The sequence below is a fragment of the Diadema antillarum genome, unplaced genomic scaffold, assembly GCF_040938485.1.
Source record: "Diadema antillarum isolate AM-2024a unplaced genomic scaffold, OU_Dant_1.0 scf00000029, whole genome shotgun sequence".
Taxonomy (NCBI): Eukaryota; Metazoa; Echinodermata; class Echinoidea; order Diadematoida; family Diadematidae; genus Diadema; species Diadema antillarum.
In genome coordinates this window covers 4,909,524-4,931,351 of record NW_027270918.1, presented here as the reverse complement: position 1 = coordinate 4,931,351, position 21,828 = coordinate 4,909,524, and the positions used below count along the sequence as shown (strand labels likewise).

At 40.8% G+C, this 21,828-nt stretch overlaps 1 protein-coding gene across 1 annotated transcript in view; it reads left to right on the top strand.

Annotated features, from left to right (window-relative positions):
• LOC139738421 (polypeptide N-acetylgalactosaminyltransferase 2-like) overlaps positions 1–21,828 on the top strand; it is a 166,508-nt gene that overhangs the window by 5,350 nt on the left and 139,330 nt on the right. The window contains exon 2 of the mRNA XM_071649061.1: positions 21,224–21,384. Within this exon, the coding sequence (XP_071505162.1) occupies positions 21,224–21,384 (161 nt within the window). The remainder of the gene's footprint in view (positions 1–21,223; positions 21,385–21,828) is intronic.

The window sequence follows — 21,828 nt, the reverse complement described above, 5'->3', positions numbered from 1 at the left end:
TGTTGTTAAGGACAAATTTTAGTCCTCAAAAATGCCAAAGCAGTATTGTTCAAATAAAATTATGATGGTTATGGCTGCGTGTATTAATCAAGAGTAAATCATGGAAATGATAATAGGTCTTCTAGTGCAGGAGTCAGACAAAAGGTGATTTTGAGAGGAAAATGAGCATGGAACATGCCAGAACAAAAGTGCTGCGTAGAGGTGCAATTTCTTTCTCTTCACACTCATCTAACATGTCATAAGAATAGAATTATCTGAGACCAGGGCCAGTGCAGGAAAACAAGAACAAAAACAAAACTCTCCTTTTGAACTTTTAGAGGTGGATGCCCTCATTTATCATGTGTGAAAAATGAGGGAATAGGGTGAACTTAATGTCTGCTTTAATAAATGATGACTAGACATATTGCATTGGTTCTCAAGCAATTAAAGACACTCTTTTCCTCAGAAACCCGGAACATTGTTTGAACAGAAGCACAAAAGAAATGGAAACATTTTTTTTTTCTTCTTTAGTTGTTACCAGAAATTTTTTTGTTGTGTGTGTGAGAGAAATGTGATACAGGCCAGATTTACAAATTAGATACATGTACATGGGTCCATGAAGGAAAAACAAAGATCTCTTCATGGATCCCATGGAAGAAGAGATCTGTGATGTAGATAGAACTGAAATGGGCTCTCCACCATTACAACTTGAGTGGCATGACGCATGTTTGGAAGCACATTTACAACTTTTTTTTTAGAGTGTAAAATCAGGCTTGAACAGCTCTTTCAAGGTACTCATCGATATCTAGGTCATATGACTTAAATGGCAGTCAAAAGGTCATTATGTTTAAATTGTTTGCTCAGATGTCACAGATTTAATTTTGTTTTCCTCACCCTGTACATGTTTGTAGAATGGAAATAAAACAGATCTTTATGAGGTCCATTGCCTCATTCTGTTTAGTAGCCTTTGGACGTGAAGAGAGTGAACAGATTAGAATGGTGTTTAGCACATCTCTGACTGAGGATGAATTGAATTTAACAGTAAAGCATTCATAATAGTAGTTACATTCACACGAAGTTTCTGAATATGAAGATTAGCATGAAGTTTTAATCTTCAATGATTAGCTTGTAGTTAAGCTCCATGTAGATGTGCTCAAAACTTTGTAAGACCCAAAATTGTGTCCATCTCCCCACTCCTCACTTCCCCACTGTAGATGTCCTTGCAGTGCATTGTAACCCATGACGCACTGATTTATTTGGAAAGTGGTCAGTCCCCACTGACCCATTCCACCCTCCTCTCTGTGCCCCTTTGTTTAGACTTCTCCCTAAAACATTAGACTAGCACATTCCTTTGTGCTGACGACCACTACTACAGAATAGTGAGTTCATTCATAAACTCTCATGACCAAATATGGTATAAGCACTTTCCCCTTCCCAAATTTGGATTGCCTTCGAAGAAATATCCTGCATATGTATAAGTAAACAATAATCTCCCCTTTCATTTTATGCAAAGTGTCAATAATAATGTATTCATAAGTTTTAGTATAAATGTCCCTGCAAATTCATACTCATGGTTCTTGTTCAGCCAAACTTATACTGGTTCGGCCAGGCCTCTTGCCACCCGGCAGAGGGTTATATCCGTGATACACTCCAGCCCCGATTGGGAGCATGCCAGGGAGTGCCAAGTGTTCATATATTATTGAGATTGTATTTCACCAAAGTTCCTGTATTACGACAAATATTAAAAGTATACATTCTGGCTGAACTGTACTTTCCTTCGCGTCTCTTCGTCATCATTATCATTGTGCCATCGTAAAGTCTACCGAACGGTTATACGTTTATAGTAACACTCAGTTACACAAGTTATACAAGTGTTACAAGTGGTGACTTCGCATTATTGTCATCGTCGTGATACAACTAAATATACTCCAGTGACACTCGCCTACAAAGACCACGCGTACCACAAACAATCAATCTAAAAACATTAGGGTGTTACAGTGGTGGCAGCGGTAAAGCGGAGCCATCTACCCGCTCGACGTACTTTTGGTGGCAGCAGCAAAACGGTGACCTGCAACCCGTTGGCGTGATTGACTACTCGTCGTGCTGCTGTTCATCCGGATGTCGACTTGTATGAGCCTGGTATGTTTCCTGCATATTGTACAATTGTACAATAATTATTGAACGCTTTGCTGCTGTTGACTAACTCAGGTTAGTCAGTGTTCCAGTCTACTCTGTCTGTGTTCCTGTTCAACTCCCCCTGGTCATCTCTTCTCATCGACTCTCTGGGATCCTGTTCATCTTCTTCCTGTCTACCTTCGGCTTCTACCTGACGATCTCCCGTACCTGACGATCTTCTATCAACCCATCATCTTCCTTCTACTGTGGTCATCCTCCTCATCCTGTCTCTGGACTTGTGCTACCTGAAGCTGCGCCTGCAAGGAAGCTGCCTTCGTGGGCTCCTCTACACAGTCTTCCCGACAAACCTCGCCTGTTCATCTGTCACTTCTCTCCAGATTGTTAAGTCTACTTTTGAACTTTATTTTCCCTCTTTCTATACTATTTCTATTGTATGAATTATATTGCATTTGTTTGTGTGTATACGACCTTATGCTCTATTTTAAGTTTTTATGTTAGCTGTCATTATCACTGCATTCCATGATTTATACATATATAGATATAGGTATTGTGATAGATTATAGTAGTATCATGTTCATATAGTTTGTTTTCTTTGCTATACACCGTACTACCCCTCCCTTTGTAGCAACTGTTTTTATTTGTGTTGTCGGCAGACACTTTACTCAGCGTATTACATGTGATTCCATAGCTTTGCATTGCAAAGTTATAGTGCCTCTCATCATCCTCCAGTTCCCTGATCCATTTTCATAGTTTTATTTCTCGTAGCTTTTTTGTCACTTACGTTATTTGGTTACTTTCACAATGCCTGACTCTGACATTGGTTCTACCTCCCCCTCCCTTCCTGGTGCTTTTGTCCCCATCCAATTCCCCCCATCCTTTTCGGGTGATGGCACCGCTGATTTCCGCCAGTGGTGTAGACGCCTGGAAGTAGCAATTGATGCTTGTCCCAATTCAGATAATATTGATATGGCAAAAATGTTAGGGTCCCGTCTCCAGGGCGCTGCATTCGCCGTTTGGGATGCTTTCCCTGCAGCAACCAAACAAGACTTCAAGAAGGCCAAAGAGCAACTTGAGAGAATTTTCTCAAAACAAGATGAGGTTACCTCTTTCCGTAGAATGCTAAATGCTCGCCCCAGACAACCAAATGAACCCCTCGAAGTATTTTTGTCGGAATTAAACCGCCTGACAACCCTAGCCTTCCCCAAATTAGATACTGCCGCCCGTGAGGACGAAATTTTTCGGAGATTTGTGGCTGGACTCAGCCCGGACATGCAGGCGAAATGCCATGAGCATGGAGCTCGCAACACCGACGAAGCGCTGAGCATAGCTCAACGCATTGAGCGTGCCGCGGAATCACTAAAGTTTTCCTCTCCTTCCTCTTCACAACCCAACCAAAACCATGTTGTTGCTACTGCAACTGCTCCTTGCGATCCCCTTGACAAAATTTTAGAACGAATCGACTCTCTTCAATTGTCAGTCCATGCCCTACAATCACAATATGACTCATTTCAGAATGCTCAGAGCGACGCATCTCGTTCCCGTCCTCGTTATCGTCCTGATTACACCCGGTCTCATTCTCATGATCGTTACCGCTCCCCTTCTGTCCATGACCGTCATGATAGGTTCTATGGTGATACATATCATCGCCAGTCATATCCCCGACCTCGATCACCGACTCCTGATCGACGACATTATTCCCCTATGCCGCCCTCCCGCGGGCGAAGCCCAAGCCCATACCCCACTCGTCGTCATAGCAACAATTACACTGCTGATCCCTATTCGCGTGATTACCCTGCGTCACCGCGCGACTCTCCCCGCTACAGTTATAGCTCGCGTTACTCAGACGATAGACGTCATGACGATAGACGTCGTGACGATGTGCAGTCGCGTTACTCAGAAGATGGACGTCGAGACAATGCCCAGTCGCGTTACGCAGACGATCGACGTCGAGACGATGTACAGTATCGTCATCGATCTCAAAGCCCTTCCTCCCGACCAATGCCTAGTGCGATGCGCCGCAATTCTCCTGCCCGCGTATCATTTCAGAACCAGGGAAACTAAAACAAGCTGAGAGCACGGGTCACCTGTCAGCATCCTCCACTGAGACCCAACCCCGCCCTTCCCCTCCCCCCTCTATTTCATCTCGTCTGTTGATCTCCATTGGTTCAACTGCAATACATGCTCTGATCGATACTGGTGCTACGGTGTCACTCATTGGTGAGCAACTTCGCTTCTCTCTCCCCTCACTCTCTTCCCGACCATATCTATCATTGCCTACTCCTATCAAAGCTGTTTCAGGTGATGTTTTAGATACATTAGGCTCTATTTTGGTTGACTTTTCTTCTCACTCGGCTCAGTTTTCACACCATTTTCAGGTTGCACGTGGAATTCATCCTCAAGTCATCTTGGGATGGGATTTCCTATGTGCTCATCAGGCTTGCCTAGACTTGAATCAAGGCTTTATTTCACTGTCATCTGTTTCCCTCCCTCTCGTACAGCCCGCCCTTACTGTCCCACTTGTTGTGTCCGCAGTCGTCGATGTCGAGGTTGTTATCCCTCCTTGGAGTGAAACAGTCCTCCCCATCTCCCTTGGCGAGACTTTTGTCAATTCCTCATCAGACATTGAAGGTGTGCTTGAACCTACTAATGAGTTGCCTGTTGTTGTTGCATGTACTCTCTCTTCAGTAGTTGATGGTGCAATCCCAGTTCGTGTCGCAAATCCGACATCATCGTCGATCACGTTGTACCCTGGGATGCCGCTAGGTGAATTTCACCCCCTCCTCGGCCGCTCTGGAGAACAATATTGTGCTTCGAATGTCACTCAACCTATTCCCTCTACCAACTCTCACACCTCTCCCTCATTCGATCTCTCATCAACATCATTGACTTCTGATGAACGTGTTCAGGTTACTGCTCTGCTCAATGACTATGCAGATGTTTTCAGCCAATCTGCTGATGATTATGGTCGCACTGATCTTGTTCAACATGTCATCCCTACTGACACCGCTCCTCCCATTCGACAGCGTGCATACCGGACTTCTCCCAACATTCGCCAAGAAATCAAGCAGCAATGTGATCGCCTGCTTGAGGCTGGAGTTATTGAACCTAGTTCTAGCCCGTGGAGCTCACCTGTTGTCATGGTGAAGAAAAAGTCTGGTTCATATCGGTTCTGTGTTGACTATCGCAAGTTGAATAGAGTTACATGTCCCGATTCCCATCCTCTCCCCAGAATTGATGACACGCTTGATGCACTTGCTGGAAATGTCTATTTCAGTACTATAGACTTGTCCAGTGGGTACTGGCAAGTTGCTATGGACCCGGATGACAAACCGAAAACTGCTTTCACTACAGGTACTGATTTGTATCAATTCACTGTGATGCCCATGGGACTTCGAAACGCCCCATCCACCTTCCAACGACTCATGCAATTAGTTTTGCGTGGTTTGCACTGGGATTCTGTGCTGGTCTATCTTGATGACATAATCATATTTGGCCGCACATTTGATGAGAAGCTTGGCCGGTTGCGTGCAGTGTTTGATCGTCTTCGATCAGCTGGTCTCAAACTACGTCCCGACAAGTGTACTTTCTTTCAGAAGGAAGTTACATTCCTCGGACATGTCATTTCAGCTGCTGGTGTTCTGCCTGACCCTACCAACATTGACAAAGTACGTTCATGGCCCACCCCTCGCAATGTCACTGAACTTCGAGCTTTTCTGGGTTTGTGTTCGTATTACCGCCGATTTGTGAAGAACTTTGCGCATGTAGCTCGATCGCTATATGCACTGACAATGAAAGGTGCCTTGTTTGAGTGGTCAGATGAGTGCGAACAAGCATTTTGCACATTGCGAGACACACTCACTTCACCCCCGATCATGTCATTCCCTGTTTTTTCCGAACCATTCACACTTCATACTGACGCCTCAAACTTTGCTGTAGGTGCAGTATTGACGCAACGCCTCAATGGCAAGGAACATGTAATAGCGTATGCTAGTCGTGCGTTGTCGCAAACTGAGCGACGTTGGTCGACCTATGATCGTGAATTGTGGGCAATAGTTTGGTCTGTACGTCATTTCCGCCACTATCTGCTGACTTCCCCATTTACCATCATCACAGATCACAAGCCTCTTGTCGGCCTCAGGCGGCTGCCTGTTGGTCACGACTCTGGCACGGCAACTTCACGACGTAGCCGATGGGCCCTCGAGCTAGAGACGTTCGATTGGGTCATCGAACATCGTGATGGTGCTCGTCATGCCAATGCAGACGCATTGTCTCGTGTACCACCTCCACCTGAACCACCTGAACCACCTGAACCTCCTATCATATCTGTCGTCTCCATCCCTCCATCTCATTCGCTACCTCCCCTCTCATCACCTCAACCTATCTCATCATCATCATGTTCATGTCACCATTCCTCACCTGTCTCCCCTCCTCCTACCCAAACTGGCAATCCTGCTGTCACAACTGACCCCACCCCCAGCTTGCCCTCGCAAACAGCAACACCTCCGGGTAATCTTGATACACTGTGTGCATCATTGTTGGCTGATGGTCATCGTCTCCATCAAGCACAACAATCTGACCCCACTTTGAGCAAAGTGATGTCCTGGATTCAATCTGGTTCCATTCCCCCTCGATCTGCCATCCCTAGGTATGAAATTCCCCTACGTAAATTTCATAGTGAACTTGAACGCTTAGAAATTTATGACGGACTGCTATGTCGCATTCGACGCCTCCCTTCAGGTGCTATGAACAGACAAGTTGTCATTCCACATTCACTCATCCCATTGGTGCTCTCTATCCTCCATGGTGGACCACTATCTGGTCATTTCGGTGCTGAAAAAGTCTTACAGAAGGCTGATCAGATGTGTTACTGGCCTGGAATGCGTAGCGACATTGCAGATTTTTGCAACCGCTGCCTCCCATGTCAGGTAAGGCGCAACCCTGTCCCTGCTCACAGAGCCCCCCTCAAACCCATCCCCTCCTCCCGTCCCTTTCAGCGCATTGGTGTTGACATAACTGAGTTACCCCTCACCCCTCGTGCAAATCGATACGTACTTGTCGTAGTTGACTATTTCACAAAATATGTCAACCTCTACCCTATGCCAAATCAGACAGCGACTTCTGTAGCAGACTGCCTATTTGACAATTTCATTTGTCAACATGGCATTCCTGACTCCATTCATTCCGACCAAGGCCGACAATTTGAATCAAATCTCATGACTAGGTTGTGTGCAAAACTTGGAATTTCCAAAACACGCACCACCCCCTACCACCCTCAGTCAGATGGTTTAGTCGAAAGACATAACCGCACCCTCAAACTTGAACTTGGTAAACGCCTTTCCTCCGCCCTTACTGACTGGGACCTTGTCCTCAGCCAGCATCAATTTGCGTACAACACTACACCTAATTCCACTACTGGTTTCACCCCCTTCTTTCTTGTCCACGGACGTGAAGCTTCCACCCCTCTCTCAGTCTTGACCTCATCTGACCCCGTTGCAACATCACACACACCAGATGATTACGCAACAACCCTCCTCCACCGTTTGCAGTCAGCATTTGAACATGCCGACGCAAAGACCGAACGAGCGCGACACTCACAAAAAGCGCATTATGACAGAACCACACGTTTCATCCCATACGAGATAGGAGACAAAGTGCTTGTCACTGTTCCAACTCGTGAGAAGCTCTCTGCGAAATGGAAAGGCCCCTATCGCATATTGCGGAAAGATAACAATGGCATTCTATACCACCTATCAGATTTGTCTAATTCTAGCTCTACTCCTAAAGTTCTCCACTACAACCGCCTCAAACCCTATCTTGAGCCCACATCACAATCCTCACCCATTTCTACTCCCAGCCCTCCCTCTCCACCCACATCTGAGGAACAAGTTATTTTTCACATGCCTGTGTTTCCACTTCCTACCTACTCTTCTACCTCTTCTCAGCCAACTGCTGAAGCTCCATCTCCTCCTCCTCCTCCTCCTCTCCCACCATCCCATGATGCCCATGCCCGAAACCATGACCCTCACACCCACACTCGTAGTGGTAGGTTAATTAAGAGACCTGATTTTTATGGTATTCCCCTTTATTAAGATAATCACACCTGGATGATGATTGTACAACGGTACTACAATAATAATGATGTAATTCTAATGCTGGTCGATGCCTAGTTATAGGATATGTTTATCTTCATAGAAATTGATTCTGCTTATATGTTGTTATGTCTCTTTATGCCTGTTGACTTAATGTGATGGTTAATTTTGTTGTAACTAGCATTTCTCGATTAAGTGAAAGCTGACATCAACACTTTCAAAGTTTTCATACAACAGGTTAAGTCCGTATGGTATGATCATAATGTTACACAGCCGACAGCTACTACGATAACTTTACATGAATTGGAATTACATTGATATCTTATGTTTATCTTGTGTTTTTATGTCATTTTGTTTCATAGCTGTAATCATTTGAGTAGATTATTATGGTTTGTACTTGTATCATGTTTTTATGTTTAATTATGTTTCCAGTATCAGTCAGTCAATCATTTTAATCAACACTTCCACTCAGTTTGCCAATTTTGATTACTTTTGTTAAGTTAATCACATCTATGTGTGTTCGAGTATACGCTTTTGAGATTACAATTTGTACATTCCCTTGCAATATTTAAGAATAATGTTTGTTTTATTTCCTATATGAAACGAGGACGTTTCTTTTTGAAATGCCGGACGAATGTAAGACCCAAAATTGTGTCCATCTCCCCACTCCTCACTTCCCCACTGTAGATGTCCTTGCAGTGCATTATAACCCATGACGCACTGATTTATTTGGAAAGTGGTCAGTCCCCACTGACCCATTCCACCCTCCTCTCTGTGCCCCTTTGTTTAGACTTCTCCCTAAAACATTAGACTAGCACATTCCTTTGTGCTGACGACCACTACTACAGAATAGTGAGTTCATTCATAAACTCTCATGACCAAATATGGTATAAGCACTTTCCCCTTCCCAAATTTGGATTGCCTTCGAAGAAATATCCTGCATATGTATAAGTAAACAATAATCTCCCCTTTCATTTTATGCAAAGTGTCAATAATAATGTATTCATAAGTTTTAGTATAAATGTCCCTGCAAATTCATACTCATGGTTCTTGTTCAGCCAAACTTATACTGGTTCGGCCAGGCCTCTTGCCACCCGGCAGAGGGTTATATCCGTGATACACTCCAGCCCCGATTGGGAGCATGCCAGGGAGTGCCAAGTGTTCATATATTATTGAGATTGTATTTCACCAAAGTTCCTGTATTACGACAAATATTAAAAGTATACATTCTGGCTGAACTGTACTTTCCTTCGCGTCTCTTCGTCATCATTATCATTGTGCCATCGTAAAGTCTACCGAACGGTTATACGTTTATAGTAACACTCAGTTACACAAGTTATACAAGTGTTACAAGTGGTGACTTCGCATTATTGTCATCGTCGTGATACAACTAAATATACTCCAGTGACACTCGCCTACAAAGACCACGCGTACCACAAACAATCAATCTAAAAACATTAGGGTGTTACAACTTTAAGGATAAGTAGATGATTAGAACCAGAAGACATCTACGATTTCTCCACAAGAAGGAGGGGGGGGGGGGTCCCCACACGCAGTTTAACGTCGTGTGAAAACAATGATCAATGTACTTGAATGTTTGCGTGACTTGTCCATGAACCCTATCCCCCCCCCCCCCCAGCTTCTGGGTCAACCTCTAGTGTGTGTTATACACTTTTGTATTGTTGCACATTCTCGGGTTTGTTGCTAGCACTCCATGAATATCTTATGTCTTCCAGTTCTGTGGTTTAATCCTTGAGCAGGACTGGTCACTCAAAAATTAAATCTCTAAAATTAAACGTAGGTGTCTTGTAGGCGTGCGTCACCGTTTTTAAAGTACAAGCTACATTTGTACATAGTAATCATCGAAGCTTAAAGCTTAGAAGATTACAAACAGTGTGTGAATGTAACTATTGTCAAGAACAGAAAAAGTGTTGGGGATCCACAAGAGAGTGAGTGTATGAGAGAGGCTGAGGGTATGAAGAAAGAGACATGGGGAGAGAGAGTGCTAATTTTCTAAATTGTGTGTATGTGAATTAAAGAGTCTTTTGCCTGTGGGATGAGCTGTTTTTAATGGAATCTCTTCAGATGTAAAGCCCCTTTTTTTTCCGGAGACCCAATAAACCCCTTAAGTAGGGTGCTTCTAGATACCAATTAGATGCTCACCCACTGGGGGAGGCCTCTCGACAATGAGAGAAGTGGGCCCAATTTGATATTAAATCTAAACGGAGTGACAGCTCTATCTATTCAGTGCATCCACTCTCTTGATTTATACGAACCAAAATTGCGATGACACAAATGACCCAAACACTAGGGTACAACAAAGATTAGGTGATTACTGTGGACAAACAGGTATGGTAACTGGGATTATCTGTTAGCATAGAAGAAAGGTAACTTACCTTTAATGTGGGTAGAAGTTTTGTTTGTTTGTTTGTTTGTTTGTTTCTTTGTTTTTCATCATGACCTCCTTCTCCATCTCGCCCCACACCATCACAAATCTTGCCTCAGGATTCAGTTCTTCTGCACAAGGTTTGCAGACTTGAAGAAAGTACATACGGTACTCTGTGAATATGTTGCAACTCTGAATTCTTGCCCGTAATTGATTTTTCTCCTGTGAATGTTGCATTCTTATATGTTTGAATGATCAGAGGAGTAGACGCTTTCTGAATGAGGTCAACTGGATGCCACAATCAATTCTTGTTTGCACTGAAAACCCCCTCAAGGATTCGCAAATGAAAGATAATTTACCGCGATGTTTGTCGACTAATGCAAGAGCATGTGCTTGTCCAGCCACTATGGATAGTGTGAAGCCTATTGTCCATTAGTGACTGTAGTCTGAACACTATTGAATCATCCATAATGCATTTACATTCCCAGTGGTTTTCCAATGCATGCAATATCTGGTTTTCAAAGAATTTTCAATGGTTTGAATCTATACATGGTTGCGGTATAATAATAGTTACAAGGCAGATGCTTTCAAGGCAGCAAAACCACCATCTAGTTTCTTCAGGCACAGTTATGCAGAGTATCTATACATTGGTAAATGCATTTCATTAACACCACAGTGTCATTCCGAGAAGCTACTTCAAAATATTGTGGTGTTTCCATTTTACATTTTAAGGGACTGAGAGAAAGTGCCATATAACCTGATGACATCCTCACTAAAAATTGGGGTATTAAAAAAGGTACACAAAGACCAACATTTACTAGTCTAAAGGACAAAAAAAAAATCTTTGTTAATGAAAAGTATTTGAGTTACCATCACTATTTTGGTCTGCCACAAGCTAACAAAATAAGCCTTTATTGTTCAGAGTGCATGGTTTCTGCAAGTTGTCATAACTTTTGTTTACCTATTGCTGCTCGATTGAATCCCATACTACACATTATGCTGTCGTATAGAAAACAACAAAGATACAGTATTGCTCAACTACACAAGCTTGATAATTATAGGCCTAATGAACTCAACAATTTTAGGTATTTGATTTATTATTATTATGAATATAAACATATTTGTTTTCAGTGATAGTTTGCATCCTAACTCTAATATTCCGTGAACAAATACAATATTTCTAGGACCTCTGAATATCTGTGAAGGTTTGATGTCTACAGGAAATTTCCGGTACTATCTAGAAAAGCAATTAGTATCAAATTGTGGCTGTAACAAAGTCATAGCATAGAATGTCCAGCAGTGAGACTGAGAATGTTACATTTGTCACAAATATCCTTTGCATTAATGCAGTTGATGTGTTTTTCAGTTGTCAGGGAATGAAAGATGTTAGTTTCATATTCTAAGATTGTGAGCTCAGTGTTGTATTAATGCCTTGTGAATAAGTTACTAAGTTTGAGCTTTAAGAAAATCAACAGTTATTCTTGCTAGATTCTTCCTAAAAAATTTCACAAGGTAGTGTTCTCACTTTTGTAGTTCTGTCAACTGACAGAGAATGCGTGTGAGTTTGATACCTGACTATTCTGACTGCTCAGTGTGGGAGATCTGTATGTGTTCGTGTAACGAGATTTGCCATCCATTATACATGTCCAGCGTTCTTGCACCGATTGCCATATTTTATGTCAGATTAAAGTGGATTACAAAATTCAAAGTGGCTGACGGATTCAAGGTCGGCGTATACACGGTCAATAGTGGAGATTTCAACCTCCGCATATCTCCCCTCAGGCATGGCACATGTTTTATTCTCACATTGCTATTATCGTTGCAAGCCTCTGGAATGCTCCTCAGCTCATACAACGCTTTTCTCTTCGGCAGTGAACTCTTGGGCAAACTGCCAAATATTAAATACTAAATGTAGTGCTGCAGGTAGTGGCTGCCCTTTGCATTACTGAACCGATTTTTTTTTTGTGTGTGTGTGTGTGTGGATGAAACTTTTGTGTGTTTCACAAGAAGTCAAGATTCATACAAGTAAAGTGCACCTGAAAGTTTTTGTCTGCAAAATGCATTGAATGCCAGTCGCTAGGTTACAAAGTTACATGCCGCTACAGGGCTGTTGGCTCAAATTCAGGAAAGTTTCATGTTGTGAATGTTTCTGGTTTTTTAGTAAGTTCTGTCATTCTCTTATCTCAAAAGCTTGAAGAATATTAGCATATAGGCCTATCTCTATGGTATATGTAAATAGTTCAGGTGACACTAAATCAAGCATAATCACTTTAAAAATTTTACTTTAATGGAAATATAGGACAAGTTATATTGAATTTTTCTTGAATGGTTTTGTGCATTGCGCAGATTATTGTCAGGTTTCGTTTGATTTCCCCCAACCCCTCACATCATAGTATGAGATTGCAGTCAAAGTAGATTTCAAAATAATAGCCTCAAGTATTTTTCAAAACCGGTAACCAATTCTAACAGATTCTAAAATCTCTGTTGACTTTATGTGGGGCTTACAAGGTTCTTGTAGTCAATGGGTTAAAGACCAGATGAGACCCGTTTTGGGCAGTCTCAGTTTTGCATCCAAAGGACACACACCTTTGCCCGCACTACTGCCTGTTTCCTCCAATTTTTCTCCCAACTTCCAAACTTGATGGCACAGATACTTTACTCCGTGCTTCACTCGGCGATGCTTTTTCCTGCATGGCACTTGTGCAGCCCATAGGAGGAAGGCACTTTCTCTAGCCACAAAGAAAAAAAAATTGGAAGCTTTGGCGTTTTCATAATACATTGTCAGGCTCACTTCTGCAGTAATCGCTAGAGCTTCATCCGGAGCTATTAGAGCAAGGCTCTGCCCCTATGTTGCATCTGGCAAGGCGAGCTGTATTAGCAATGGCTTCCGAGTGATTAAGGATTCACCGCTTTCCCTTTCTGATCCAATTAACTTCAAACTTCCTGGCACTCGGCTGTAAGAGTCTCTGAACAAGGCAAGTATATTATGTCATTTGTTGCGGAGCCCTCGGACTATTCATGGGAGTACTTCCAGGCGTCTCTGTCCCAGACATCCATTGCAGAGATTCCTGGCTTTTGAGTGCCATTGTTATGACTCAACAAGTTATTCCTGCTCCCATAGCTGTCTCTGCTATTACCCACGATACATTGCCAGAGCTTTTCAAGTGCCATGATATTAAAATTAAAGCATAAATGGCACAGTGGTTGTTCTCATGAAGGATGTGTAGAGAGATGGCAGATATAGGAAAAGACAAAAGTGAAGAGATTAATGACAGGATTTAAGATAAATTACCGGCCAGATTGATCATAATATTGATTATTATGTGGATAACTAAATACTAGGCCTATACTGTAAAAGTGGATATTTTCGCGCGACTAATTTTTCGCGCTTCGCCGGGTAAGAAGAGTTTCGCGTGTTTTTAATTCCGCGGAATCAAGACATCACGCACAGGAGCATATGGCAAGCAAAAATATTCGCGTGCTTTTATTTTCGCGCTAGTTTCTGGTTGCGCGAAATGCGCGAAAATTTCAACACCGCAAAAATTTCCACTTTTACAGTAGGTCCTAGTTGTTTAAGTGAATGAGGGGATCAAGTGAAAATGGATAGTTAGATATAAATTCAATTTCATACTTAATTTTGAGAGTCAGGGTGATAAAGAAAAATGACGATTAATAAAAGTTCTGGGTGATAAGACAAATGCATTTGTAGATTTGAATAAGTAGATGCCATGCTCTCTTGGGAACTTGCATTGTTATGGACAGCATGAATGGATGATCTAATCAAAAAGAGAAAAGAAATCCAGTGTGATCTCAGGCTGTGCTGATGGTCTGCTGTGTTTCTCATCTTGCATATTGATAATTAAAGCATGATTCCAGTCAAAAGGTAAAGCAAGTATATAACTATATAGCTGATACACCTGTCACACTGATTTATTAACACTCTCAGGGCCACCAGCATAAGAATCTTATTGACATTGTATATAAGCATGTCGCCCACGAGACTGAAAGGGATAGGCCTAATGGGTCAAATCAAATGCCCCAATCAGCTTTGACAGAAAACCCCACTAATGAGCACAGTGAATGTGGATCAGAGGTTAGATATCCCCCTTTATGAGGTGAGGTGCATAAACCCCCACCAGACCATTAGTGCAAAATGTCCTTGACATTGTATGCAAACAGGTTGGTGGTTTCATAATAACAACAGATGATGCATTCACACTGGAATTGTCCCGGGGTGTTGAATATCTCAGTACCAGTAATTTGTTGGTGCCATTCTCAATGACGAAATGCTGTGGTAATAGACCCTGTTTACAGCCCGGCCTCAATTGCGCGGCCGAGCCTCGCAATTTTGTCCGTTTACACTGCTGGGCTCTGCCGCGCTTTTGATTCAAACCTTTCAATATTTTGTCGTAGTGGCACTCTGCTTGTAAACATATGCAATTTGGTATTATCTGGTTTTCAGACCCTTTGCCAAATGAATTCCGTGGCGACGAAGTCGACGTTCGGGCAAAGGCCTTTGCCGAAGGAAAGAATCCTTTGCAGGACAAAACCACCTTAAACTATACTACTTTTCGACGTTGAGGGGGTTAATATCCTGAATAGCGAAAGATACAGGCAGAGGGTTTGGAAGCCAGACTAAAATTGGCCGCGCAATTGGCCGCGCATTTGGCCCAGTTTGCGTTTACACCAAGAAAAGGCCGGGCTCGGCCGCGGCTCAGCCGCGGCCGAGACCACCTCCAGAGCGAGGCCAAATGCGAGGCCAATTTTGGCCTCGCATTTGGCCTTTTGCGCGTTTACACTGAAGCGGGGCTGGGCACGGCCGCGGCCGACCCGCGGCCTCGCCTCGCACTGTAAACGGGGTCTTAGATACAGCATTAGTTCACTGGGTACCTTTCTTTTTCACAAAAATATTGTGGTATTACTGGTAAGCACCGTGCATGCATACTCTATCTCCAATGAGAAAAGGCAAAAAGTGTGTCAGGTCATGTGAGAAATATGATTAGTGGTATTTCATGACACGATTCACAATCAAATCTTGCATGCACGTTTTGTGCAAAGTTTGAATTAATATCCTAAATACCATGGTATTTTGCAATGTCCTTCAAGGTGTATGTCGCAGTGTGTTTTTATTCACATGACAAAGTACCGATGTGTCTCACTGTCAATGTGAAGTTACCTATTATTGAAGGTTATTTAATGGCAGAACGTAAAAACGGAAAGGGCGGAAGATGGTGATCCTTCATGGATCTCCCCCAGGTGACTATAATCGCCTGGCAGATGGTACTCAATCCTTTGAGCATATCTGCCTGAATATATCATTGGCGTTGCAAAATGCATTTTTTTATAGTAAGTCATAGTGTTATTGAGGCTTATTTTTCCTATTCACTGTATGGCCCATTCTTACTGGGAAATATCACACTGTTTTTTTTTTACCTTTCTGTAAATGCTGGAAATTAAAATCGCAATGTCGAGGCAGTTTGGAAATAAATTGTCTCATGGCTACAACTATGACTGTATCATAACATGAACAAAAGACTAGCTAGCTGGCTGCACGTTTCCTTTATGGCTGAGGGAGAAATCCAAACAGCCACCAGAAGTCACCTAACCAAATATAATTGTTTTTCTGCCATAAATGCTTTCATAATGAAAACTTCACCCGAAGCAAGGAAACAAAGATTTCTCTAGTGATGTTTCAGGTGGCTCTTGGCAAAGTTGCCTAGCAACTTTCCACTGAAATATTGTGATTTTTTTTCTTTGTAGATGGTTCTACAGATTGTACAAAAAGAAGGAAAAGCAGAATGAAGAGAGTTTTACTAATGTGAAATAAAAAAAAAATTGATGTTTGTAATGATCACAAGGCCATTTGTCGTTCTCTATCCCTTTGAAAATCCTTAACAGTGGTATTCAATACTCCTTGAACGTAGCAGTGTTCAATGAGTATTGAACACAGCACAATGAACATCATATAAGTTTGCTTGACTACAAATACACTGTAACAGAAACAATTTTGGCCCTCTGAATCTCTCCAAAGTTAGAAGCGTAGTAATACAAGTTTTGGGCTAAATAGCCTGAAAAGAAAAAAAAAAGAATGAGAAGCCAATGAAGAATTTGTTTCGAGGCACTCTCAAAGCTAAAGCTCTATTATACCTGGGCAATGAAAAGAGTTTGTAAAGTGTAGCAACAATGTCTTTAGATAGCTGACGATGACAAAGATTAATGGAGCATTTCGTCTCGTCTCACTGGTGTGGAGTGGAGTGAGATACCAAGTTTACTTTTGCCCAAATCTTGCCTAAGCTGGTTTGGCCAGCTATTCATATGCACAACTGTAAAGTCAATACAGGCTTTCACCCATAAAGTTAGACACAGGGCAGATACTGGGGTAATCACTTGACCCTTTTTTTCATTGCAAATTCCAATGCGAAAATTGCGAATTCAAGGATAATCATTCAGATGACTAGTCCAATGTGTAATATCTGATTTGAAAAAACAGACAACTTATGATATTTTCATAGTAAACTTTCTATCATTATTACTACTTTTGAATTCAAGAGTCCATCCATATCTATATGCAGACATTCACCTGTTGTGAAGATTTCGATTGAAATCAGTAATCAGACTGTGCTAGATCCAATAACTGCTTGTGGTTCTCAGCTACTGAAATACTAGATGGTCCCCGAGAAATTTAATTTCCGAGTCGCATCACTCAGTGATATTCAATTTAAAGAACTCCTATATCATTCTTTTCATGACGTAAGGCAGACAGGATTTCATGGCAGTGGAGAGATGATTTCAATATAGCAAGCAAATGAAAGGAAATAGGAAAGATAATATCTGAAATTGATATATTATATTAGTATAATCTCATCATTAAACACATGATTACTTAAAGCCAGAATTTGATACTGAATTGCAACGTTTTGACTGAATTACATTTTGACAGCAATTACCTGTGAAAATCCCTCTTAATTTGGAATATGTCACAATTAATTGCCACTGAATACTTCTTCCTTTATTGACGTATTGACCAAAATATTCAATCTCTGTATCACATATGAATAAAAAAAAAGGTATACGTGGTATGCAGAATGATTAATAATTATAGTGTAATTGGCCATGTAATTTCAATCTTTTTACTACTTTAAAATACTGTAATAGTTGTTGTTGTTGTTTTTTGTACGGTAGCTTGTAATTTTGGTATGAATATTCATAGCTCCGTGGCTTATGTATCCTGTGAACCATGGATAGAATCAAGATGTAATCATCAAAACTAATATGCGGAGTCCCACTTGCAAATTCATGGCAGGTCGTAATGGTTAGAACTGCATTAAGTCCATATTGAAAGATTAATTTTCTTTGAAATTCTGTGATGGGTTTGAATGCCAATAACTGTTGTACATTAATACATGCATACATATTATATATATATATATATATATATATATATATATATATATATATATATATAATATGTGTGTGTGTGTGTGTGTCTGTGTGTGTGTGTGTGTGTGCAGTGGCGAATCAAGAGGGGGTAAGCGCGCTCCTCCCTTTAATTTTGTAAAGGCGCCTCTCCTTTATGAAATTCCTGGATCCACCCCTGGTATGTGTGTGTGTGTGTGCGTGTGTACGGATATCTTCTAGCTTGAGTTGAGTAACATTGATGTGTCATGTTACTTTGAGATGATGATTTCGACAATTTGCTTGAATGTAATCAATTTTGATACAGCCAGACTACGCTGCGGAATTCAATATATTTATTCATTAACAGAAAGTGAAATCAGTCTGCCCTTGTTCAGCAACAATCATTCTGTGCCACTTTTATTTTGCATGTTAGAGAAGTTGGCTATCATAATGCAGTCAAACATATTCAAGCCAGTTCCACTCTATCAAATTTGGATGGAATTAAGCTGATGCAACTGTCACATGAAGTGCCCATATTGCTGGGTATATATACTGGATGAGACAGATAGATTGATACAAATTAATGTAATTTTAGTTGATGAATTAATGATTGATCAGATGAAATGATTTTAATGATCTGAGTAGTCATTGTTCATGAAAAAAGAAAAGAAAAGAAAAGAAAACAGACATGTATCACTTTGAAAAGGTTGTGATCGTGAATTATGTGTTTATTGCTTTAATATTGGGGCTTTTACCGTTATTAAAACAGACAGCCATAGAATGCCCTTTTATCCTTCAGATAATCTCTCGTCATGGTACGCCCACTCTCTCCACCAGCAAGCAATTTGGCTGCGCATCTTCCTTTTTTTTTTTCCCTGAAGTTTTGCTTGAGGCTTTCGGCATTGCAGTTGGATTATATTCGTGCATTTAATATGATAAGAGTGTGCACGCTCTGGCTGATGACTCTTTCTCTCCTCCCCTAGGGAAATCCGTCATGAACAGAAGGGGTTAATTGGATTGTTTAATGTCTGTGGCATTTAGAATACTTAGTTTAGCTTTTTCTCTTCATTTTTTCTTTTTTTTTTGGGGGGGGGGGGTAAAGAAAAAGCATTATAGGAATTTGACGATATGCATGATCTCATTGACCGAATTGAGTTCAGCTTACCCCATGAGAATTTTAAGTGTATTTATTAAAACGATTTTTTTTTCTTACGTGAAAGCCTACTGAATGACTGTATTCCGTGATAAACACAACATTGAAAATACAGCCTGTTCCTATATTCATGGTGGTATTCATTCAGTAGACTGAAGTTTGAAGACAATTAAAAAGAAGACACATTTGTTACTTTGAGTCCCAAATATAATTTGAAATTGAATGCAGAGGGAATCACTTCTATTGAAAAAAAGAAGATGTTCAGATGCTGATGAATGAGTTCGGTTTTCCCCTTTAAGACATTTCTGTACCCCTGTGTTCTTGGCATCTTAAGACTTGTGGTGCTTTGAGCATTACTGTAATACTACGATAAACTTAATGATGAAAACCAAACCAGGGCCATTCAGGTGGTGCCATAGCAACTGCAATTATATTCAGTTGCTATTGTTGTCAAGTGTTGTGTAGCATGGAAACTGAGACATTCTACATGAGCAAATGCTTGCATTATGATGTACTATGCAAGAAAATCTCAGAGAATTTAAAGCATACCATAAAACTTTTTAAATCACAATTTTATTGACAGAGACAATAAATGAAAGTTCAGCTTCTAAGACAAGTACTTTTCTTTGAGACCCATAATATTGGCAATAAAAAATGTCTAACAATCATGTTTTTTGGAGTGAAAAAAAAGGAAAAGTCCAGTGGTATTGTCTTGAATATCCTTGTTGGTATAGTTTAGCATATGTAGATTGCAGGAATCTGTTCAAATCTTAAAAGATTTGTGAATGCAGATTGAGAAGCCTTTACTTCTCCATGGCATTGTCAGAATTTTCTCACCAAAAAAGTGGATACAGTAGATGCATGATTACTCTGTAACTTCTTTGTAAGATATTAAACATTTTAAGGGAAATATGTTGAGCACTCCATTATTCAAAGTAATGTAATAGTAGACCAGTTGTTAATTTGGTGCTTAATTTTACTCTTTTTATAACATTCTGTAAGTGAAACGAACAAGCCTAAATGAACAACTAAAGGGTCAAGTGAGAGAGAGAGAGAGAGAGAGAGAGTATTTACTAAACATATGTATTTATACAACAATTTAGTAAAAACTAACAATGAATAGTAAGTATTATAGAAAACACATAATGGCAACAAACCCCAGAAACTTGGTTTCTTGGACTTGGGTATGGGGAAGATGTGAGTACTCATTTTGACAGGTCTGTAATGAGCTCACTCCTGTCCCTGATGTTTTCAATATTTAGAACCTGCCTCCTTTTGACAAAGGAAGCAAAGAAGAAATAGAAATGCCAGTGAAAGGAAACCTTAAAGGGACTGTTTAGTTTTAGTTGAGACCGAATTTCAGGTTTCTAACATTTTTTTTTTTTTTTTTGGTGAGATAATGAGAAACCTCTTATGAAATATGAAAGAGCATGTAATTCTATGAGGAATTCAACATTTATTTGATGAAAATTTGTTTTGAAATGGCTGAGATATCCAAGAAAAGAGCGATTCTAATAAAGTGTGGGACCCACACTTTATTATGATCGCTTTGTTTTACCTTGTTTTTGCATGTTTCAGTCATTCCAAACCTGATTTTCGTCGAATAAACTTTGAATTCCTCTTAAAATGGTATGTTCTGTACTATATCATAAGTGTTTTCTTGGTATTTCGCAAAAAGTTAAAAGCCCAATTCTCATCTCCACCAATACTCTACCATCCCTTGGCTTTAAAGGTCGTATATCCCTTTTGCAAACTTCACAAATTTTGCATGTTTGAAATATAATGCCTCTCAATATCATGTATGAAATTTTATGGTAATAGTTCTTAGACTTTTTTTAAATAAAAAAGACATGAAAAAGTAATCCCATGTCACTTGAGTATATGTGCTCACCTTTTGTACAAGGAAAAGCATATATATATGTATATTTTTTTTCTGTCCCATTAAATTCACTGGAAATCTATAGCATTGTATCCCCATCCATCATTAAGAAGTTTCCAGTTTTATCATTCTCATTCTCAAAAACGAGTCATAGTGAATTCATTCTCACTTAATCCCTCACCCCTCTCTCCACCCCTACCCAGTTCCGTTACTATCCAGTCGTGGTGCCGTTCGACGTGGGTGAGTACATCGCAGCCAAGAGCGTGGAGTCCGGCGGGGATCCTTTCGCCCGGCATGCCTTTAACCAGGTGAAGAGTGATCGGATTCCAGTCGACAGACCGCTGCCCGACACCAGGCATTTCAAGTACGTAGAGTGCTCGCACGCCCTGAGATGCATGTAGCTGCTTCTTTGAGTAGTGTTTGCCAAGAGTTCTGGCAGAGTGTGTGAACATTCATAGCTGACCTTTTGCACCTGAATGCAGACAAAATATTTTAATACAACAATGATTACTCTGCTGCACATGTATTCTGTATGTTTGAAGGAGTTCATCTCCAAAGGGTTCCAGTATGATTATGCTACCTCACTGTATAGAAAAGTCCCAATGTACAATGGGTAGTGAAGTCAAATGTCAAGATAAATTGCCTGACCTTGGAATTGCGAGATGTGAGATCTTTATTATAACGAACATTAAGTTGTGTGATATAATTGACAAGCCATATGTTCAGGAAATAAAGGAAGGTTGTCAGACACAATGCATTAAAAAAGACCCCAAAAACTACTGTTATAGCTCTTGCTATGTAATGTCCC